This window comes from Actinia tenebrosa, unplaced genomic scaffold (genome assembly GCF_029948245.1).
Source record: "Actinia tenebrosa isolate PJP-AT-01 unplaced genomic scaffold, QUT_ActTen_1.0 PGA_scaffold3__52_contigs__length_22856419, whole genome shotgun sequence".
NCBI lineage: Eukaryota > Metazoa > Cnidaria > Anthozoa > Actiniaria > Actiniidae > Actinia > Actinia tenebrosa.
The window spans coordinates 19,819,115-19,833,297 of record NW_028292580.1 but is presented as its reverse complement, the minus strand read 5'-3'; the positions used below and the strand labels follow the sequence as shown (position 1 = coordinate 19,833,297).

The 14,183-nt window shown below is 38.8% G+C and overlaps 3 protein-coding genes across 4 annotated transcripts; all 3 read left to right on the top strand.

The window, feature by feature from the left end:
* The first annotated feature begins 2,045 nt into the window (after window positions 1-2,045).
* Window positions 2,046-3,209, top strand: LOC148908843 (uncharacterized). Its single transcript, XM_089035388.1, has one exon. The coding sequence runs from the start codon at window positions 2,181-2,183 to the stop codon at window positions 3,207-3,209; it is 1,029 nt and encodes a 342-aa protein (XP_088891514.1). The 5' UTR covers window positions 2,046-2,180.
* Window positions 3,210-3,253: 44 nt separating this feature from the next.
* Window positions 3,254-6,141, top strand: LOC148908842 (uncharacterized). The gene is made up of 2 exons (XM_089035982.1): window positions 3,254-4,993; window positions 5,077-6,141. The coding sequence occupies exons 1-2, from the start codon at window positions 3,254-3,256 to the stop codon at window positions 6,139-6,141; spliced, it is 2,805 nt and encodes a 934-aa protein (XP_088892108.1).
* Window positions 6,142-6,596: 455 nt separating this feature from the next.
* Window positions 6,597-14,112, top strand: LOC116307063 (uncharacterized). 2 transcript variants are annotated; one of them, XM_031717204.2, is made up of 10 exons: window positions 6,597-6,803; window positions 7,510-7,907; window positions 9,566-9,801; window positions 10,541-10,682; window positions 10,919-11,085; window positions 11,512-11,684; window positions 12,242-12,287; window positions 12,377-12,452; window positions 12,687-12,920; window positions 13,223-14,112. In XM_031717204.2, the coding sequence occupies exons 2-10, from the start codon at window positions 7,598-7,600 to the stop codon at window positions 13,909-13,911; spliced, it is 2,073 nt and encodes a 690-aa protein (XP_031573064.2). In that variant the 5' UTR covers window positions 6,597-6,803; window positions 7,510-7,597; the 3' UTR covers window positions 13,912-14,112. The 2 variants fall into 2 exon arrangements, with proteins under 2 accessions (XP_031573064.2, XP_088890934.1); XM_089034808.1 differs by lacking the exon at window positions 6,597-6,803 and having other exon boundaries at window positions 7,359-7,907.
* The last annotated feature ends 71 nt before the right edge of the window (window positions 14,113-14,183 follow it).

Here is a 14,183-nt window from a genome sequence, read left to right as displayed (position 1 = left end):
GGGTCAAAATCGAATGGATTAAAGTATCGAATAAAACGGGTCAAAATCGAATGGATTAAAATATCGAATAAAATGGGTCAAAATCGAATGGATTAAAGTATCGAATAAAATGGGTCAAAATCGAATGGATTAAAGTATCGAATAAAACGGGTCAAAATCGAATGGATTAAAGTATCGAATAAAACGGGTCAAAGTCGAATGGATTAAAATATCGAATAAAATGGGTCAAAATCGAATGGATTAAAGTATCGAATAAAACGGGTCAAAATCGAATGGATTAAAGTATCGAATAAAACGGGTCAAAATCGAATTAAATAAAGTATCGAATAAAACGGGTCAAAAAAACATTTGATTTTGACCCGTTTTATTCGATTCTCTAATCCATGCGATTTTGAACCGTTTTGTTCAATATTTTGATCTATTCGATTTTGACCCGTTTTATTCGATACTTTAATCCATTCGATTTTGACCCATTTTATTCGATACTTTAATCCATTCGATTTTGACTCATTTTATTCGATATTTGGTGAATTCGATTTTGACCCATTTTATTGGATACTTTAATCCATTCGATTTTGACCCGTTTTATTCGATATTTTGATCTATTCGATTTTGACCCGTTTTATTCGATACTTTAATCCATTTGATTTTGACCCGTTTTATTCGATTCTCTAATCCATTCGATTTTGAACCGTTTTATTCGATATTTTGATCTATTCGATTTTGACCCGTTTTATTCGATACTTTAATCCATTCGATTTTGACCCATTTTATTCGATACTTTAATCCATTCGATTTTGACTCATTTTATTCGATATTTGGTGAATTCGATTTTGACCCATTTTATTCGATACTTTAATCCATTCGATTTTGACCCGTTTTATTCGATACTTTAGTCCATTCCATTTTGACCCATTCTATTCTATATTTTAATCCATTCGATTTTGACCCATTTTATTCGATACTTTAATCCATTCGATTTTGACCCGTTTTATTGGATACTTTAATCCATTCGATTTTGACCCCTTTTATTCGATTCTCTAATCCATTCGATTTTGAACCGTTTTATTCGATATTTTGATCTATTCGATTTTGACCCGTTTTATTCGATACTTTAATCCATTGGATTTTGACCCGTTTTATTCGATACTTTAATCCATTCGATTTTGACCCGTTTTATTCGATACTTTAATCCATTCGATTTTGACCCATTTTATTGGATACTTTAATCCATTCAATTTTGACCCATTTTATCCGATACTTTAATCCATTCGATTTTGACCCGTTTTATTGGATACTTTAATCCATTCCATTTTGACCCATTTTATTCGATACTTTAATCCATTGGATTTTGACCCGTTTTATTCGATATTTTGATCTATTCGATTTTGACCCGTTTTATTCGATACTTTAATCCATTGGATTTTGACCCATTTTATTCGATACTTTAATCCATTCGATTTTGACCCATTTTATTCGATATTTGGTGAATTCGATTTTGACCCATTTTATTCGATACTTTAATCCATTTGATTTTGACCCGTTTTATTCGATTCTCTAATCCATTCGATTTTGAACCGTTTTATTCGATATTTTGATCTATTCGATTTTGACCCGTTTTATTCGATACTTTAATCCATTTGATTTTGACCCGTTTTATTCGATACTTTAATCCATTCGATTTTGACCCATTTTATTCGATATTTTGATCTATTCGATTTTGACCCGTTTTATTCGATATTTTGATTTATTCGATTTTACCCATACTGATCAATTAGATATTTTGGTTGCTAGTAAGCTGTAAAAATTATTCAAATTCGCAGGTTTTTGTAGCACGAATACTGCTAGAGCGTTTGTTTTTAAGCCGTGTCATCCGAACCGACTTTGGGATGGTAAATAAGTTCTAAAATTTTTTTTGTTCGAGTAAAAAGGGGGAAGCCGACTCGACTGTAGTCTCCCTTGCATCCGTTTTTAGTGTCGTCACGCAACGCTCCCTTAAAACGGATGCGAGGGAGACTAACTCGACTGAGTTAGGATAGAAAAGAGGGATTCTACTTCGTCATTGGTCTAAGTCGCTACGAAGTCACGTGAGATAGCACGCGGCAAGCAAGCAGTCAGTTGCGCTTGGTGATCGAGCAGTCAGGTTTGCGAAAGCAAACCTCTAGCGAATATTTATCATTATGGCACAAAATTCAACAGATGAAGAAATACTTGCACTACAAGACGAACTATCTGATGGAACAGAAGAAACACCAAAAGGAAGTACCCTTATGGCTTTATTAGCAAGAATGAACGACAACATGACAGAAATGGGCGAATCGCTCAAACGACTTCACAACAAAGATGGCCTAAATGAGGCAGAAACTGCCGCAAAAAAGCCACGAAATTCACCTGAATCAGGTGTTGAAGCCAGTGTCGCAGCCCTACTAAATGATGGGCACAACAACTCGGAGAATAGTAGTACGAAAACCGAAGGCGAGGACAGCCTGCTTGATGACATTGTGCAATCTCTAAATGAGACCGAGCGAACCGCCGAACCGGTCTCAGAAAAATTAGCAAAGGTCGCTAATACAAGCTGGCTTCACAAGCTCAGCGACGATCATCTGAAAGAAAAATGTGATAAATATCACAGACCTTCTAATTGTAGTAAGGTCATCGTTCCAAAAGTGAACGAAGAAATCTGGAGCAAACTCCCAAGGCCAGCCCGAGGTAAAGACCTCAAACTTTCCCGCCTACAAACGAACGTGACCAAGGTCGGCCACATAGCTGTCAAATTAACAGAATCTCTCCTCAATTTAAAGAAAAATTCTGAATCAGGCAAGGAGCTTAATGATCTAGTGATCATGACGACTGATGCCGTCGCACTGTTAGGTCACTCGAGCTTCGAAATCTCACAACTTCGTCGCGAAGAAATAAAACCAAACTTACACAAGGATTACAGTGACCTTTGCTCGGCCAACGTGCCGATGACTGATCTGCTGTTCGGAGATGAACTGCAGACACAGTTGACTCACATTAGAGCTGCAAACAAGATCGGGAATACCACAAGCTCGAACCCTAACCAGAGGCGAAATTATCAGCATGAAACAAAGTCAGGCAAGCCTTTTTTAGGCCGAGGGAACCCGACACCCAGTCGGGGATACAAGAGGCGATACAGCCACAACAACTACCCCCGCACGAAAAGTGCCGAACAACAGCACAAAAAGTAGACACTGTTGAATTACCACAACTTCAGGTAAGCGAATACGACTTGATGATACCAGATCTTGTGGATTACTGCAGGAAAAAGACAGAAAATTTTCAGGCAGGGCAGCTTTCACGCCATCTCCACAAATGGAGAACCTTGACATCTGATCCAGAAATTCTTGAGACCGTATCCGGTCAACGAATCGAGTTTATACAAACTCCGATACGCATTACACCTCCATTCCAACCGAACTGGTCTTTTGAGGAAGGGCAATTTATTGATTCTGAAATTAAAAAGTTACTTCAGAAAGGTGTGATTCAGCAGTCTTTTCATGAAAAAGGGGAATTTATTTCCCCTATATTCCTCCGTCCAAAGAAGGATGGCTCATGGCGTATGATTTTAAACTTAAAATCCTTAAACCAATATGTTGTTTATCACCACTTTAAGATGGACACAGTATGGACTGCTGTTCAAATGATGAAACCAAATTGTTATATGGCATCTATAGACCTGAAGGATGCCTATTACTCTGTTGCCATCGCTAAACAATACCAGAAATACCTCAAATTTAAATGGAGAGGTGATTTATATCAATTCACATGTTTCCCTAATGGCCTTGCGCCCTGCCCACGAAAATTTACTAAATTGCTTAAACCTGCATACTCCACATTGAGAAAAATGGGACATTTATCTGTGGGTTATATTGATGACTCATACCTACAGGCTGACTCTTATGACTCATGTGCCCAGAACATTATTGACACAGTTACACTACTCAACAGCTTAGGCTTTGTTATACACCCAGAAAAATCTATTTTAGTCCCAACTCAAAGGCTTGTTTTCTTGGGATTCCTGTTAGACTCCTCCTGCATGAAAATTTCCCTCACACCTGAAAAAGCACTAAACGTTAAGAGTGCATGTCAAAGGCTTCTAGACACTAGCCAGCCAACCATCAGAACAGTAGCTAAGGTTTTGGGTCTCATTACCTCCAGCTTTCCAGGTGTAATGTTTGGGCCGTTACACTATAGGTGGCTAGAGTTAGACAAAATACAAGCCCTGAAAAATAATAGGGGAAACTTTGATGGGCCAATGTCTCTTTCACCTGAAGCTTTAAGAGAACTTGAATGGTGGGTTAAATCAGTTGAGACAGCCTATAATGCAGTCAACCATGAAGCACCCCAGCTCACAATGACCACTGATGCTTCAAAAAAGGGGTGGGGCTGCACACTAGGGGGCACTTCAACAGGTGGCAGCTGGACCTCAGATGAGGCAGAAAGCCATATAAACTATCTAGAAACAAGGGCAGTCTTTTTTGCCTTGAAGTCCTTTGAAAAAACAATAACAGGGAAAACAATCAAAGTGTTGGCTGACAACACAACAGCAGTTGCTTGCATAAACCAAATGGGAACTTGCCACTCTATAGATATAAACAGATTAGTTATTGAAATCTGGGAGTGGTGCATATCACACAATATCTGGCTAACTGTATCCCATATCCCAGGAAAGGATAACATATCTGCTGATGCAGAATCAAGAAAAACACGAAGGGAAACTGAATGGAGTTTAAACCCCAGAATCACCACCAAGGTTTTTGATAAAATGGGCATTACCCCAGATATTGATTTATTTGCATCCAGAATAAATTCTAAATGCAACAAATATGTTTCCTACCACCCAGATCCAGGGGCATGGGCAGTGAATGCATTTCATATATCATGGGAAAAGCTATGTTTTTATGCCTTCCCCCCTTTCTGCATAATCCAAAAAGTACTAAGCAAAATACACGAGGACAAAGCTACAGGCCTTGTAATTGTACCTCACTGGCCAACTCAACCATGGTGGCCATACTTAGCTAATATGCTTATTGCATCTCCTGTCATCTTACCTAGGGAAAAAGACACTCTTTGGTTACCGGCACAACCACAACTGCTTCATCCATTACACAAGACACTGACTCTTCTGTTATGCCACTTATCGGGACACGACTCACTCATCAGGGACTTTCAGACACAGCTTCCAACATTATCCTTCAAGCCTGGCGAACTGGAACTCAGAAACAATATAAATCATACCTCTCACGATGGGAACAGTACTGTAGTGAACAACAAATTGATCCAATTTCGTCCTCTGTAACGAACGGGATAAACTTCTTGGGCGAACTTTACGAAAAGGGGCTCTCCTACAGTGCCATTAATACTGCACGCTCTGCACTGTCGACAGTCATCTCACCACCCGAGGGCTGTACCTTTGGTGACCATCCATTGGTAACCAAGTTTCTAAAAGGAGTTTACAACATACGACCATCCTTTCCACGATATAAAGAAATTTGGGATGTATCTACAGTACTGAAATACTTAAAAACCTTGTCACCTCCACACTTGCTTAACTTGAAGGATCTGACACTCAAGATAACAATGCTTATTGCACTCCTGTCTGGGCAAAGATGCCAAACTCTACATGCTCTTAATATCTCACAGATGACACTTTCAGGAACAACATGTATATTCCACATACGAGAACTATTGAAAACCTCTAAACCAGGAAAACACTTTGGTCGCCTGGAACTCAAAGCTTTTGATGAGGACAACCAACTGTGTGTTATAACTTTCTTACGAGAGTATGTTGAGCGCACTAAGTTGCTAAGGGGCGCTCACGACCAATTGTTAATTAGTTATTGTAAACCATTTAAGCCTGTTTCCTCTGAGACCATCAGTCGCTGGCTAAGAGAGGTGTTAAAGAACTCTGGCATTGACACTTCTAAATTTAGTGGACACAGCACAAGGTCAGCCTCAACATCAGCAGCAACAGCAGCCAATGTCTCAATACACACCATCATGGAGGCTGCCGGTTGGTCAAATGCTGAAACTTTTAGGAAGTTTTACTGTAAGCCAGTTACAAGTCGTAAATCAGACAACTTTGGTGATAATCTTTTAAAATCAGTTAACGTTAATTAAACCAATTTCGTTTATGTTCGTAATAGCAAACGTGTGGTTCGTATGCATAACAATATGCTCATAGCCATTTGCTTTAAAATCTCACGTGACTTCGTAGCGACTTAGACCAATGACGAAGTAGAATTAGAAAATTAAACGAGACTTACCTGTAAGGTGAAGTTTGATTGAAATTCTACGAGTTATTGGTCAGGAGCGGAGAAGTCACGTGCCCAACCCTTCTTTGACAATAATAATTTCCAGCTTCTACCCTACCCTAATACGAGTAGAAATGTCTATTCGCATTTTTTAAAAACTGACTGCTTGCTTGCCGCGTGCTATCTCACGTGACTTCTCCGCTCCTGACCAATAACTCGTAGAATTTCAATCAAACTTCACCTTACAGGTAAGTCTCGTTTAATTTTCTAATTATCAACATGTGTGACCAATATGTAACACGATACCCTGCAAAATCTTAACGTGACACTGCACACAGAGATGTTCCGGCACAATTTATAATCTTTACGTCTGCACAACGAACGAGTCTCTTCATGTCATACCAAGCTGTATGTTGCGTTTTTTAAAAAAATCAACGGATTCTGGAATATGGCGTAAAGCAATCTTTATCAATAACCATTTAATCCGAGGAAAAATATCAACGGGTTGAAATTCTAAACTATCTTAAGGTCAGTCTTGTAATATAGCTACACGCCCTATCGATCGTTGGTTAGGAAGAACTTTGTGACTATTCCTTTATTGCTGATGGATCATTTACAAGACCTTGGTTATAAGATTGGACATAACATGTTGATTATGTAAAGTTTTGTCTGTATTACAGAGGTGGATGCTGCCAGCATGATAAGATTGAGGCATGGCCTATCAGTTATTACTTGTTAGTGAACGCCATAGATTATTGGGTGTTTATGGATTCTGCTATTAATATAATTAACGTATTATGAACCTTTGTCTTAGTAATATTAGTTTTATGACATATTTATTTACAAAACTCACAGCGGATTTATCCTTTAGATACTGTAATGGTTGGTTTTAACACGCATCCTTTAATGAATAACTACATACATATCGTCCCACCGGAAATGGATATACGAAAAGTCGCACTTCCGGTTTATAACAAATGGCTTTATAAACCAGATGTGAAATAAATAAGCTGCCATCATCTCACAAAAACCATTAAAATAAAGCAAAAAAAGTTGTTAATGATTTAACCCCTACCTCAAACATCATAAAGAACCTTAATTGGACAACTAATCGTGTCATGAAAAAAAAGTAAGAAAAATCTTTGTGACTGCTTTTCCGTTTTGAAATCGGAAGTCCTTTTTCAAAACGATTGGCGTCGCACTTAAAAACTCCAGTTTTTTCTTCTCATTTCAGTAAAACCCCAGATGCACGAAGTTAAATCAATCCAAGGTGATAAAACGCAAGTAAAAACAACTTAAGATTTGGGAATACAGATTACGTCATGCCATTGCGAAAACGACAAGAATGGATTTCCTCGCTTCTTTTTATTTTTTTGCTGTCCCTTCATGTCGGATCCAGCACCGATTACTTCAAAATTTTCCGTCGTCGTTCTGTGCTGCCAGGCAGCCAGCAAGACTCGTTCCAGACTTCACAGTCTTTGTGTGGGACAGCAAGCAATTACCATTGTCATGACTACGGAGCTCAGCAGACCACGTGTACCTCCTGTACTTGCCCAAGTTCTAGTGAAACATTGAGGTACACGCATGCTCAATGGAAATGCATTGGGAAAAGTGAACTTCGTAAGGAAACCGGTAAATAATTTCAGATAACTATTGAATCCCAGTGTGCTATAAATTATTGATATCTTTGTACTCAATATGTCGTATGTGATTGGCTGAAAACATTGGCAGCAAATCTCTCTCCCCGTAACAGACGTTCATAGGATCGTCACGACACGACACAACACGGCAAGGCAAGCGCCAGACCAATCAAATTGCACGAGAATTTACTCTCCAACCAATAAAATGCCCGGAACACGGCATAAACACGGTCGCGGTTACGGCACGGTATTAAGTAATAAAAAAATCTGCCAATCAAAATTCTAGAAAACATCACGGTCGCGGCGCTGCCCAAGACGACAACGACTTTTTCACAGATACGAAAACTACTCTATAGTAGTTTATTCAAGGCCACAACAATAATTGAAATATGTTTGCTTTTGTGTATATGGTATAAAATTTAATGAAATCTGTAAATCTGTGAAAATGTTCATTTTCGAAAAGAAAAAAGAAAATCTTCATTTTCAGTCTGCAATCCCCCATCCCCCTGACGACCTTTTCATGAAGAATTAATTGATGTGCTGGGTCATTGACTTGTAACTAGTGCACCCCATCCTAAAAGAAATCCAGGATCCGCCCCTGGATCTTTTCCAATAATTCTCGATTCATGTGGGCTATACTGCCTCGTTGAGGCGGAGCTAACCACTATTTCATCATAGGAAGCCAAGCATTCACAATTTAACTCTCACGACAATTCCTATCGGTCTCAGATCACCCATTCCCCATTATCTCTGCTCATCTAAATTTATATATCTTCTCTAATTATGATTGTTATAATTGTTATCATTAATTTTATAATAACTTTTTTTCTTTTATCACGTCATTTCTTAAAGCAGTAGCCATCCGTTTATTATAGTTAGGGTGTATTTTTAAGTTAGTTTACGAAAGAAAACGTTTCAAAGAAAACACTTGAAATTTTTAAATGCTTCAACTTCTTCAAAAACGATCGTCGGGTTGTCTAGACTATAACGCTTTAAATGCCGTTAAAACAAGTACACAAAGCAAGATCACGATGGCTAATGGTAACTCAATTACTTAGTTTGTTGCTATTATCCTACTAGCCTATTCAGAGGCAATACTTATATACCTCACAAATTTTAATCTGAGAATCAATCGTTCAGGGCAGTAAATAGTAGGAGTAAAGAGCAACTGTTTATCTTACCTGTTGATTTATTAGTAGTGAACTTGCTCTTGCATGGTTTCTTGGAGTCGTTGTCGAGTGTAGCCGTCCTCCAAAAGCTTTTAAAAGATATATCTTTAAGAGTACAAATGCTTGAAAATTTACTCCCATGTGAAGTTTAGATAATAGAGAAAGCGCAACTTCCATCATTTATTATCCACAGTCATTTTTAAAGGCAACAACTATAGAGACAAATAGCTCGTATCAAAAGACTGTCAAACCTTCTTTTATTGCCTCACGTCGAGTTGTTGACGCGTGTGCGACCCATTCGAGTGTTGGCGGCAAAATCTTATGCTAATTAGATTAATTTAAATGACAATTTACTTCCGCTAACCATCTTTCTGGCCGCCGTCCTGTGTTTTTTTGAGATCCTTTGTTGTTAATTACCCAGGGCGATCTAATAGATGAAGTAAAAACTTTAATAACAGGTATTTGTGGTTGATCATCACAGGCTGTTCAGTTAAAGTCAAAGGCGAGCTGCAGTTCCAGCCTCTTCTTCTCGTTCAGACCGGAAGTAAATATTACATCGACCTACCGATGGATCAAAACTGTTCGTACATCTACTCACAAGACACTTATTATCGAACATGCAATGGGAAATGGTCAATGGCTGGTGGTATTGGAAGTGGATCCAGATATGTCCTTCAAGTCATCAAGCAACGGAACAGATATCGATATTGGTTGGATGTATGTATCAGTATTTATACGACTTTTATTTTATATAAGAGTAATTTGTACGCATTTCCATGTCCAAATATTCACAAAATTGGGGGTGACTTACTATAAAGGCCGCATAATACTGAGAAATTTGAGCAATTCACCGTTAGAGCGCTAGCGCAAACGTGTTGGTTGTGTTGCAGTCACCAAAAAGTTCGGGCATCGGTCTCGGATTCCCACACGAATTCACTGAATTTAAAAAGAAAGATCGATTCCTTTAGTTACTTTTCTAAACAGCAGGGGCGGATCCAGGATTTTGTTCAGGGAGGGGTGCACTGCACAAAGTTAACCCATGGAGGGGTGCACCCCTTAGAATCAAAGGGAAAAAACATGGTTATCTTCGAAGTAGGGGCACAGAGTTGAACCAGGGAGGGGCATGCGCACCACTCCATTGGATCCGCCACTGAACTGCTTTAAGAAAAGCTTCAATCAAGTTAGAAAAATTAAATTTTCCTTTTTTTTATAGCTAACTAAACAAATTAAACCGAGTAAATGATTTTTTTAAAAAGACATTACATTGGTACGGAAATCTGAGAACAATGTCCGAACCTCTTGGCGACTGTAACACAGTCCAACCTTTTTATACCGCGTGATGGCTAGCGCTCAAAAGTTGAATTTAACCACTCTGGATCCGCCCCTGCGCTATAATAGGCCATGAACAACCAATTGAAATGCTGTTCTGAACGTGATCCAATTTCCTTGCTTTTAGATCCAGACTGACGACCAAACAGTCAATGTCTTACAAGGAAGAATCATAAAACTGAACATTACGTGCAGCAAAATCGGTAGTTCAGTTCCTTTGAGCACGTGTTTTTTGTTCAAAGAACCTTACTTCAGCAAACCGATTTCATGTGAGTAAGACTATTATAACTGACCAGATCGATTCTCATTTATTTCCAAATTTCTCATCGAACTAAGGCGGCTGTAACGAACTTTTCATCGCGAACTGCATTGTAATGCTCTCTTGTTTCATTGTGTCTCCCAATGTTTACTTTGTAATATAGATCGACTTTCTTTTATGCAAAATTTTAACTTAACTTTTTTTTTTTTTTTTTCAATTTTTTTAATTGCATGTACGTTCGTTAAGGTCCCATTTACCAAGCTCTTGTGACAACTACAGCCACATCCACGCCTTCGTTGATTCCAACCTCAAAGCATGAGGTGATCCCAAATTCCACGGATGTTAATCAAACTGTTCAAAGCACGGAGAGTACTGCTACTAGTACATTATCCCCGACACCAACATTTCAAGTAGTAAGTCTTGAAACCGAAACAAATAAATTTAGTTCAAAAATATTAATTTGGGTCTAAACCAGATCAACCCTTCTCCTCCTTCTCCTCCTTCTCCTCCTTCTCCTCCTTCTCCTCCTGCTCCTCCTCCTCCTTACCTCCTCCTCTTACTTCTCCTTTCCTCCTCCTCCTCCTCCTCCTCCTCCCCCTCCTTTTTCTCTTTTTGTTTCTCCTCCTCCTATTCCTTCTCCTTCTCGTTGTTCTTTTTAGGTTTCTTCTTTCTCTATTTCTTTTTGTTCTTCTTGTCCAGCAATGCTTTTCCCGCCAAAGATTCCGTCAGTACTCTATTGTTTCTCGTTCTTCCTTGTTTCTCTAAATAGTTTGTATACGTTTATAATGCACTAGAAACATTGAGCAGAACGCAACCTCACTTTCCTTATTTATATCCAGCTACAGACGTCATCTGTTTCTAATATCACTCATCATCATCATCAATCAGATAAAGAGGCTCAATCGCGGGTGGATAAAAAGATCATCATCAGTGTGTCAGCGGTAGCAGGTGCCTTACTGGTTGTTATAGTAACAGTCATTTGTATTGTTATTTGCTGCAAACGACGTAAAAGGTAAACAAAATGAATATCTCGTTAATGAAATGATAATCGTGGCCGAAATAAAACTTATTCTTTTAACGTTTTCCCATTTTAAACAATGTGTCATTCCCTTGAGAATAATAATATTTGTTCACTCGTGTATCATAACTATCTTCGCAAGTGTTAAATACTGATAATCAAAGGAATGATACTTAAGGGAATGGCCATGATCTGAAACGAAATAAACAATCGTTAAGGTGATTTATAAATAATATCATCAAAGGTACGACGTATCGCAGTGAATTGTGCACCTTAACATGGAAAGTAGACTGTGTGTGTCCGCTCTCCCCTTTCCTGCTAAGAAGAACGGAAGGAAACGAGCGACACTCTTTCTCAAGCAGTTTCCCTCGAATGGGGAAGGGAAGAGCATATGTACACAGGCTAAGTTATCAATCATAATATTTGCCGCACTATATTGGGATTTTAAACATGTATTTTGAAGTATCATTGTGCTTTTGGCATCTCATATATTCTAGTAAACTACTGACCATGATATATGGTTAGACCACTGACAAACTACTTTTTTGCAGAAAGAGTGCTGCCAAGTATACCGCTGCACTTTACAACACCTCTCAGGTTTGTCGCGTCAAAATCTTTCCTTAACATCAATTGTATTGTGATAATCATAAAGAACCCAATTGTGAAGCATCTTATTACTTTTCTAGGATCAATGTTCTGCAGGAGTTTACGATGAAACTAACATCAATATTCCATCCGCTCTGAAGTCTGCAAGTCTGATGAGTAGGTTGCACTAATATGCCTCCCTAACATTCAGTGTTCAAAGCAAGTGAATTTCTGCAAAGCCTAAACTATATACTCGCCTTGTGAAACAATTTTTAGTGCTAATCAACGAAGTGTGATGTTTTAGTTAGGTCACTCCATTACATCTCGTCCCTTACAACTGAGTTAACTAAGAGAATGATCCGTTTTTTATGAATGCAAAACGTGGTCTTTGAATTGCGTTTATTCCCACAGGCCACAGTAATCCAGCATATGAAAGAGGACAAGACTTATCGATCTCGGTTAAGTCTTCCCGCCATGCCTCCAGTCAATCTAGACTCCAGTTCGATGATCCAGAATTGTTCGATGGACCAATGTTAATTGAAAACGAAAGCAGAGTTAACGAAGCGGCGGCAGCTCAACCTATCAAAGGAAACATGATCGTTGCCTATGAAAATGTGATTATCTTACGTCAGGACACACCAAGGGGTAAGCACTCTACTTAGTGTGTCTTGAGTTCGACATTAAAGGTTCAATCTGTTACAAACAACACCATGTGAGGTATAGTGATAAAAGGATAAATGCACCAGAATGCAACCCTGTGCAGTGGCGCGTGCCGTTTCCATATAAAGCAGACAAAAAAACTCTGTGAGATTGCGAAACAAATAGCGGATGGGGCGTAGAACCTTGCCTGATCTTCTCGTGCACATGCTGCGCGTGCTGCATTCTTGCTGCGCATGCTAGCTCTCCTTTCGTTAAAATTATAAAATGTCATTTCTCGTTATTTTTAGATAGTGTTGCAAACGCAGAGGCATTCTACGAAAATCCAGGTACCCACACCCCTCATTATCACGTTCTTGAGAATCCTCGGGACGCTTCGTGTCGTTTGGGATCTTACATGGCTCAAGGAACACATGAAGACTATCATCATGATTCTTTACAAGAGGATGAAGCTCAAAACTCTTATAACGATACGTATACAAACGACGACGAACCTATCTATGTAAATCCCGCGAGTCCCGTGAGCACCGCGGGTAGTACGCGGGATATACCGGATCCAAATTATTACCAAGATGAGGAATATAATGTATCTTTTTTTGACGATGCTGAAGAACGCAGCGAGAATTGGGACATTTATGCTAATTCAGAAGCAATACGAAGTTCATATATGGAAGACAACGCCATCAATAATCCTGGATATATACCTGATGACGAAGACGAGCATAATAATCCAAATATATCGACTGACGAGCCCATTTACGACAACCAGATAGACATTGATGACGGGCACAATACGTCAGGGGATCCCCCGTATGCACTCTTAAGGGACCAGCCCAATGAAGGAGTGTATGAAGATCTAAGGGGGAATAGATCTGGGGTAACGACCTCTGACTATCAGTCGCTCTCCCCTGAAACAACAAGAAAACAGCCCAAAACAAAGCGACCCAAAATTAAACCAAAACCAGCTAGAAAACAATGAAATTATTGGACTGTAAGTGATTTTAAAATTGATGATTTTGAATTTGATATGTGAGCATTATTTTGACTGAGTTTTAGCCGTCCATATGCAGCCAGTAGCTATTGGACGTGGCTAATGACATACAGAAAATGTCTTGTTTCCTGACTTCTACTACATTCCTATTGAATTTATTTGATGAATAAAAGTTACGTAATACCCGTTTATCAGTTGAATTCTTTGAGGTTTTGATGTCATAAATTGCTTATTTTAAGTGTAAATGCACACGTCCACTA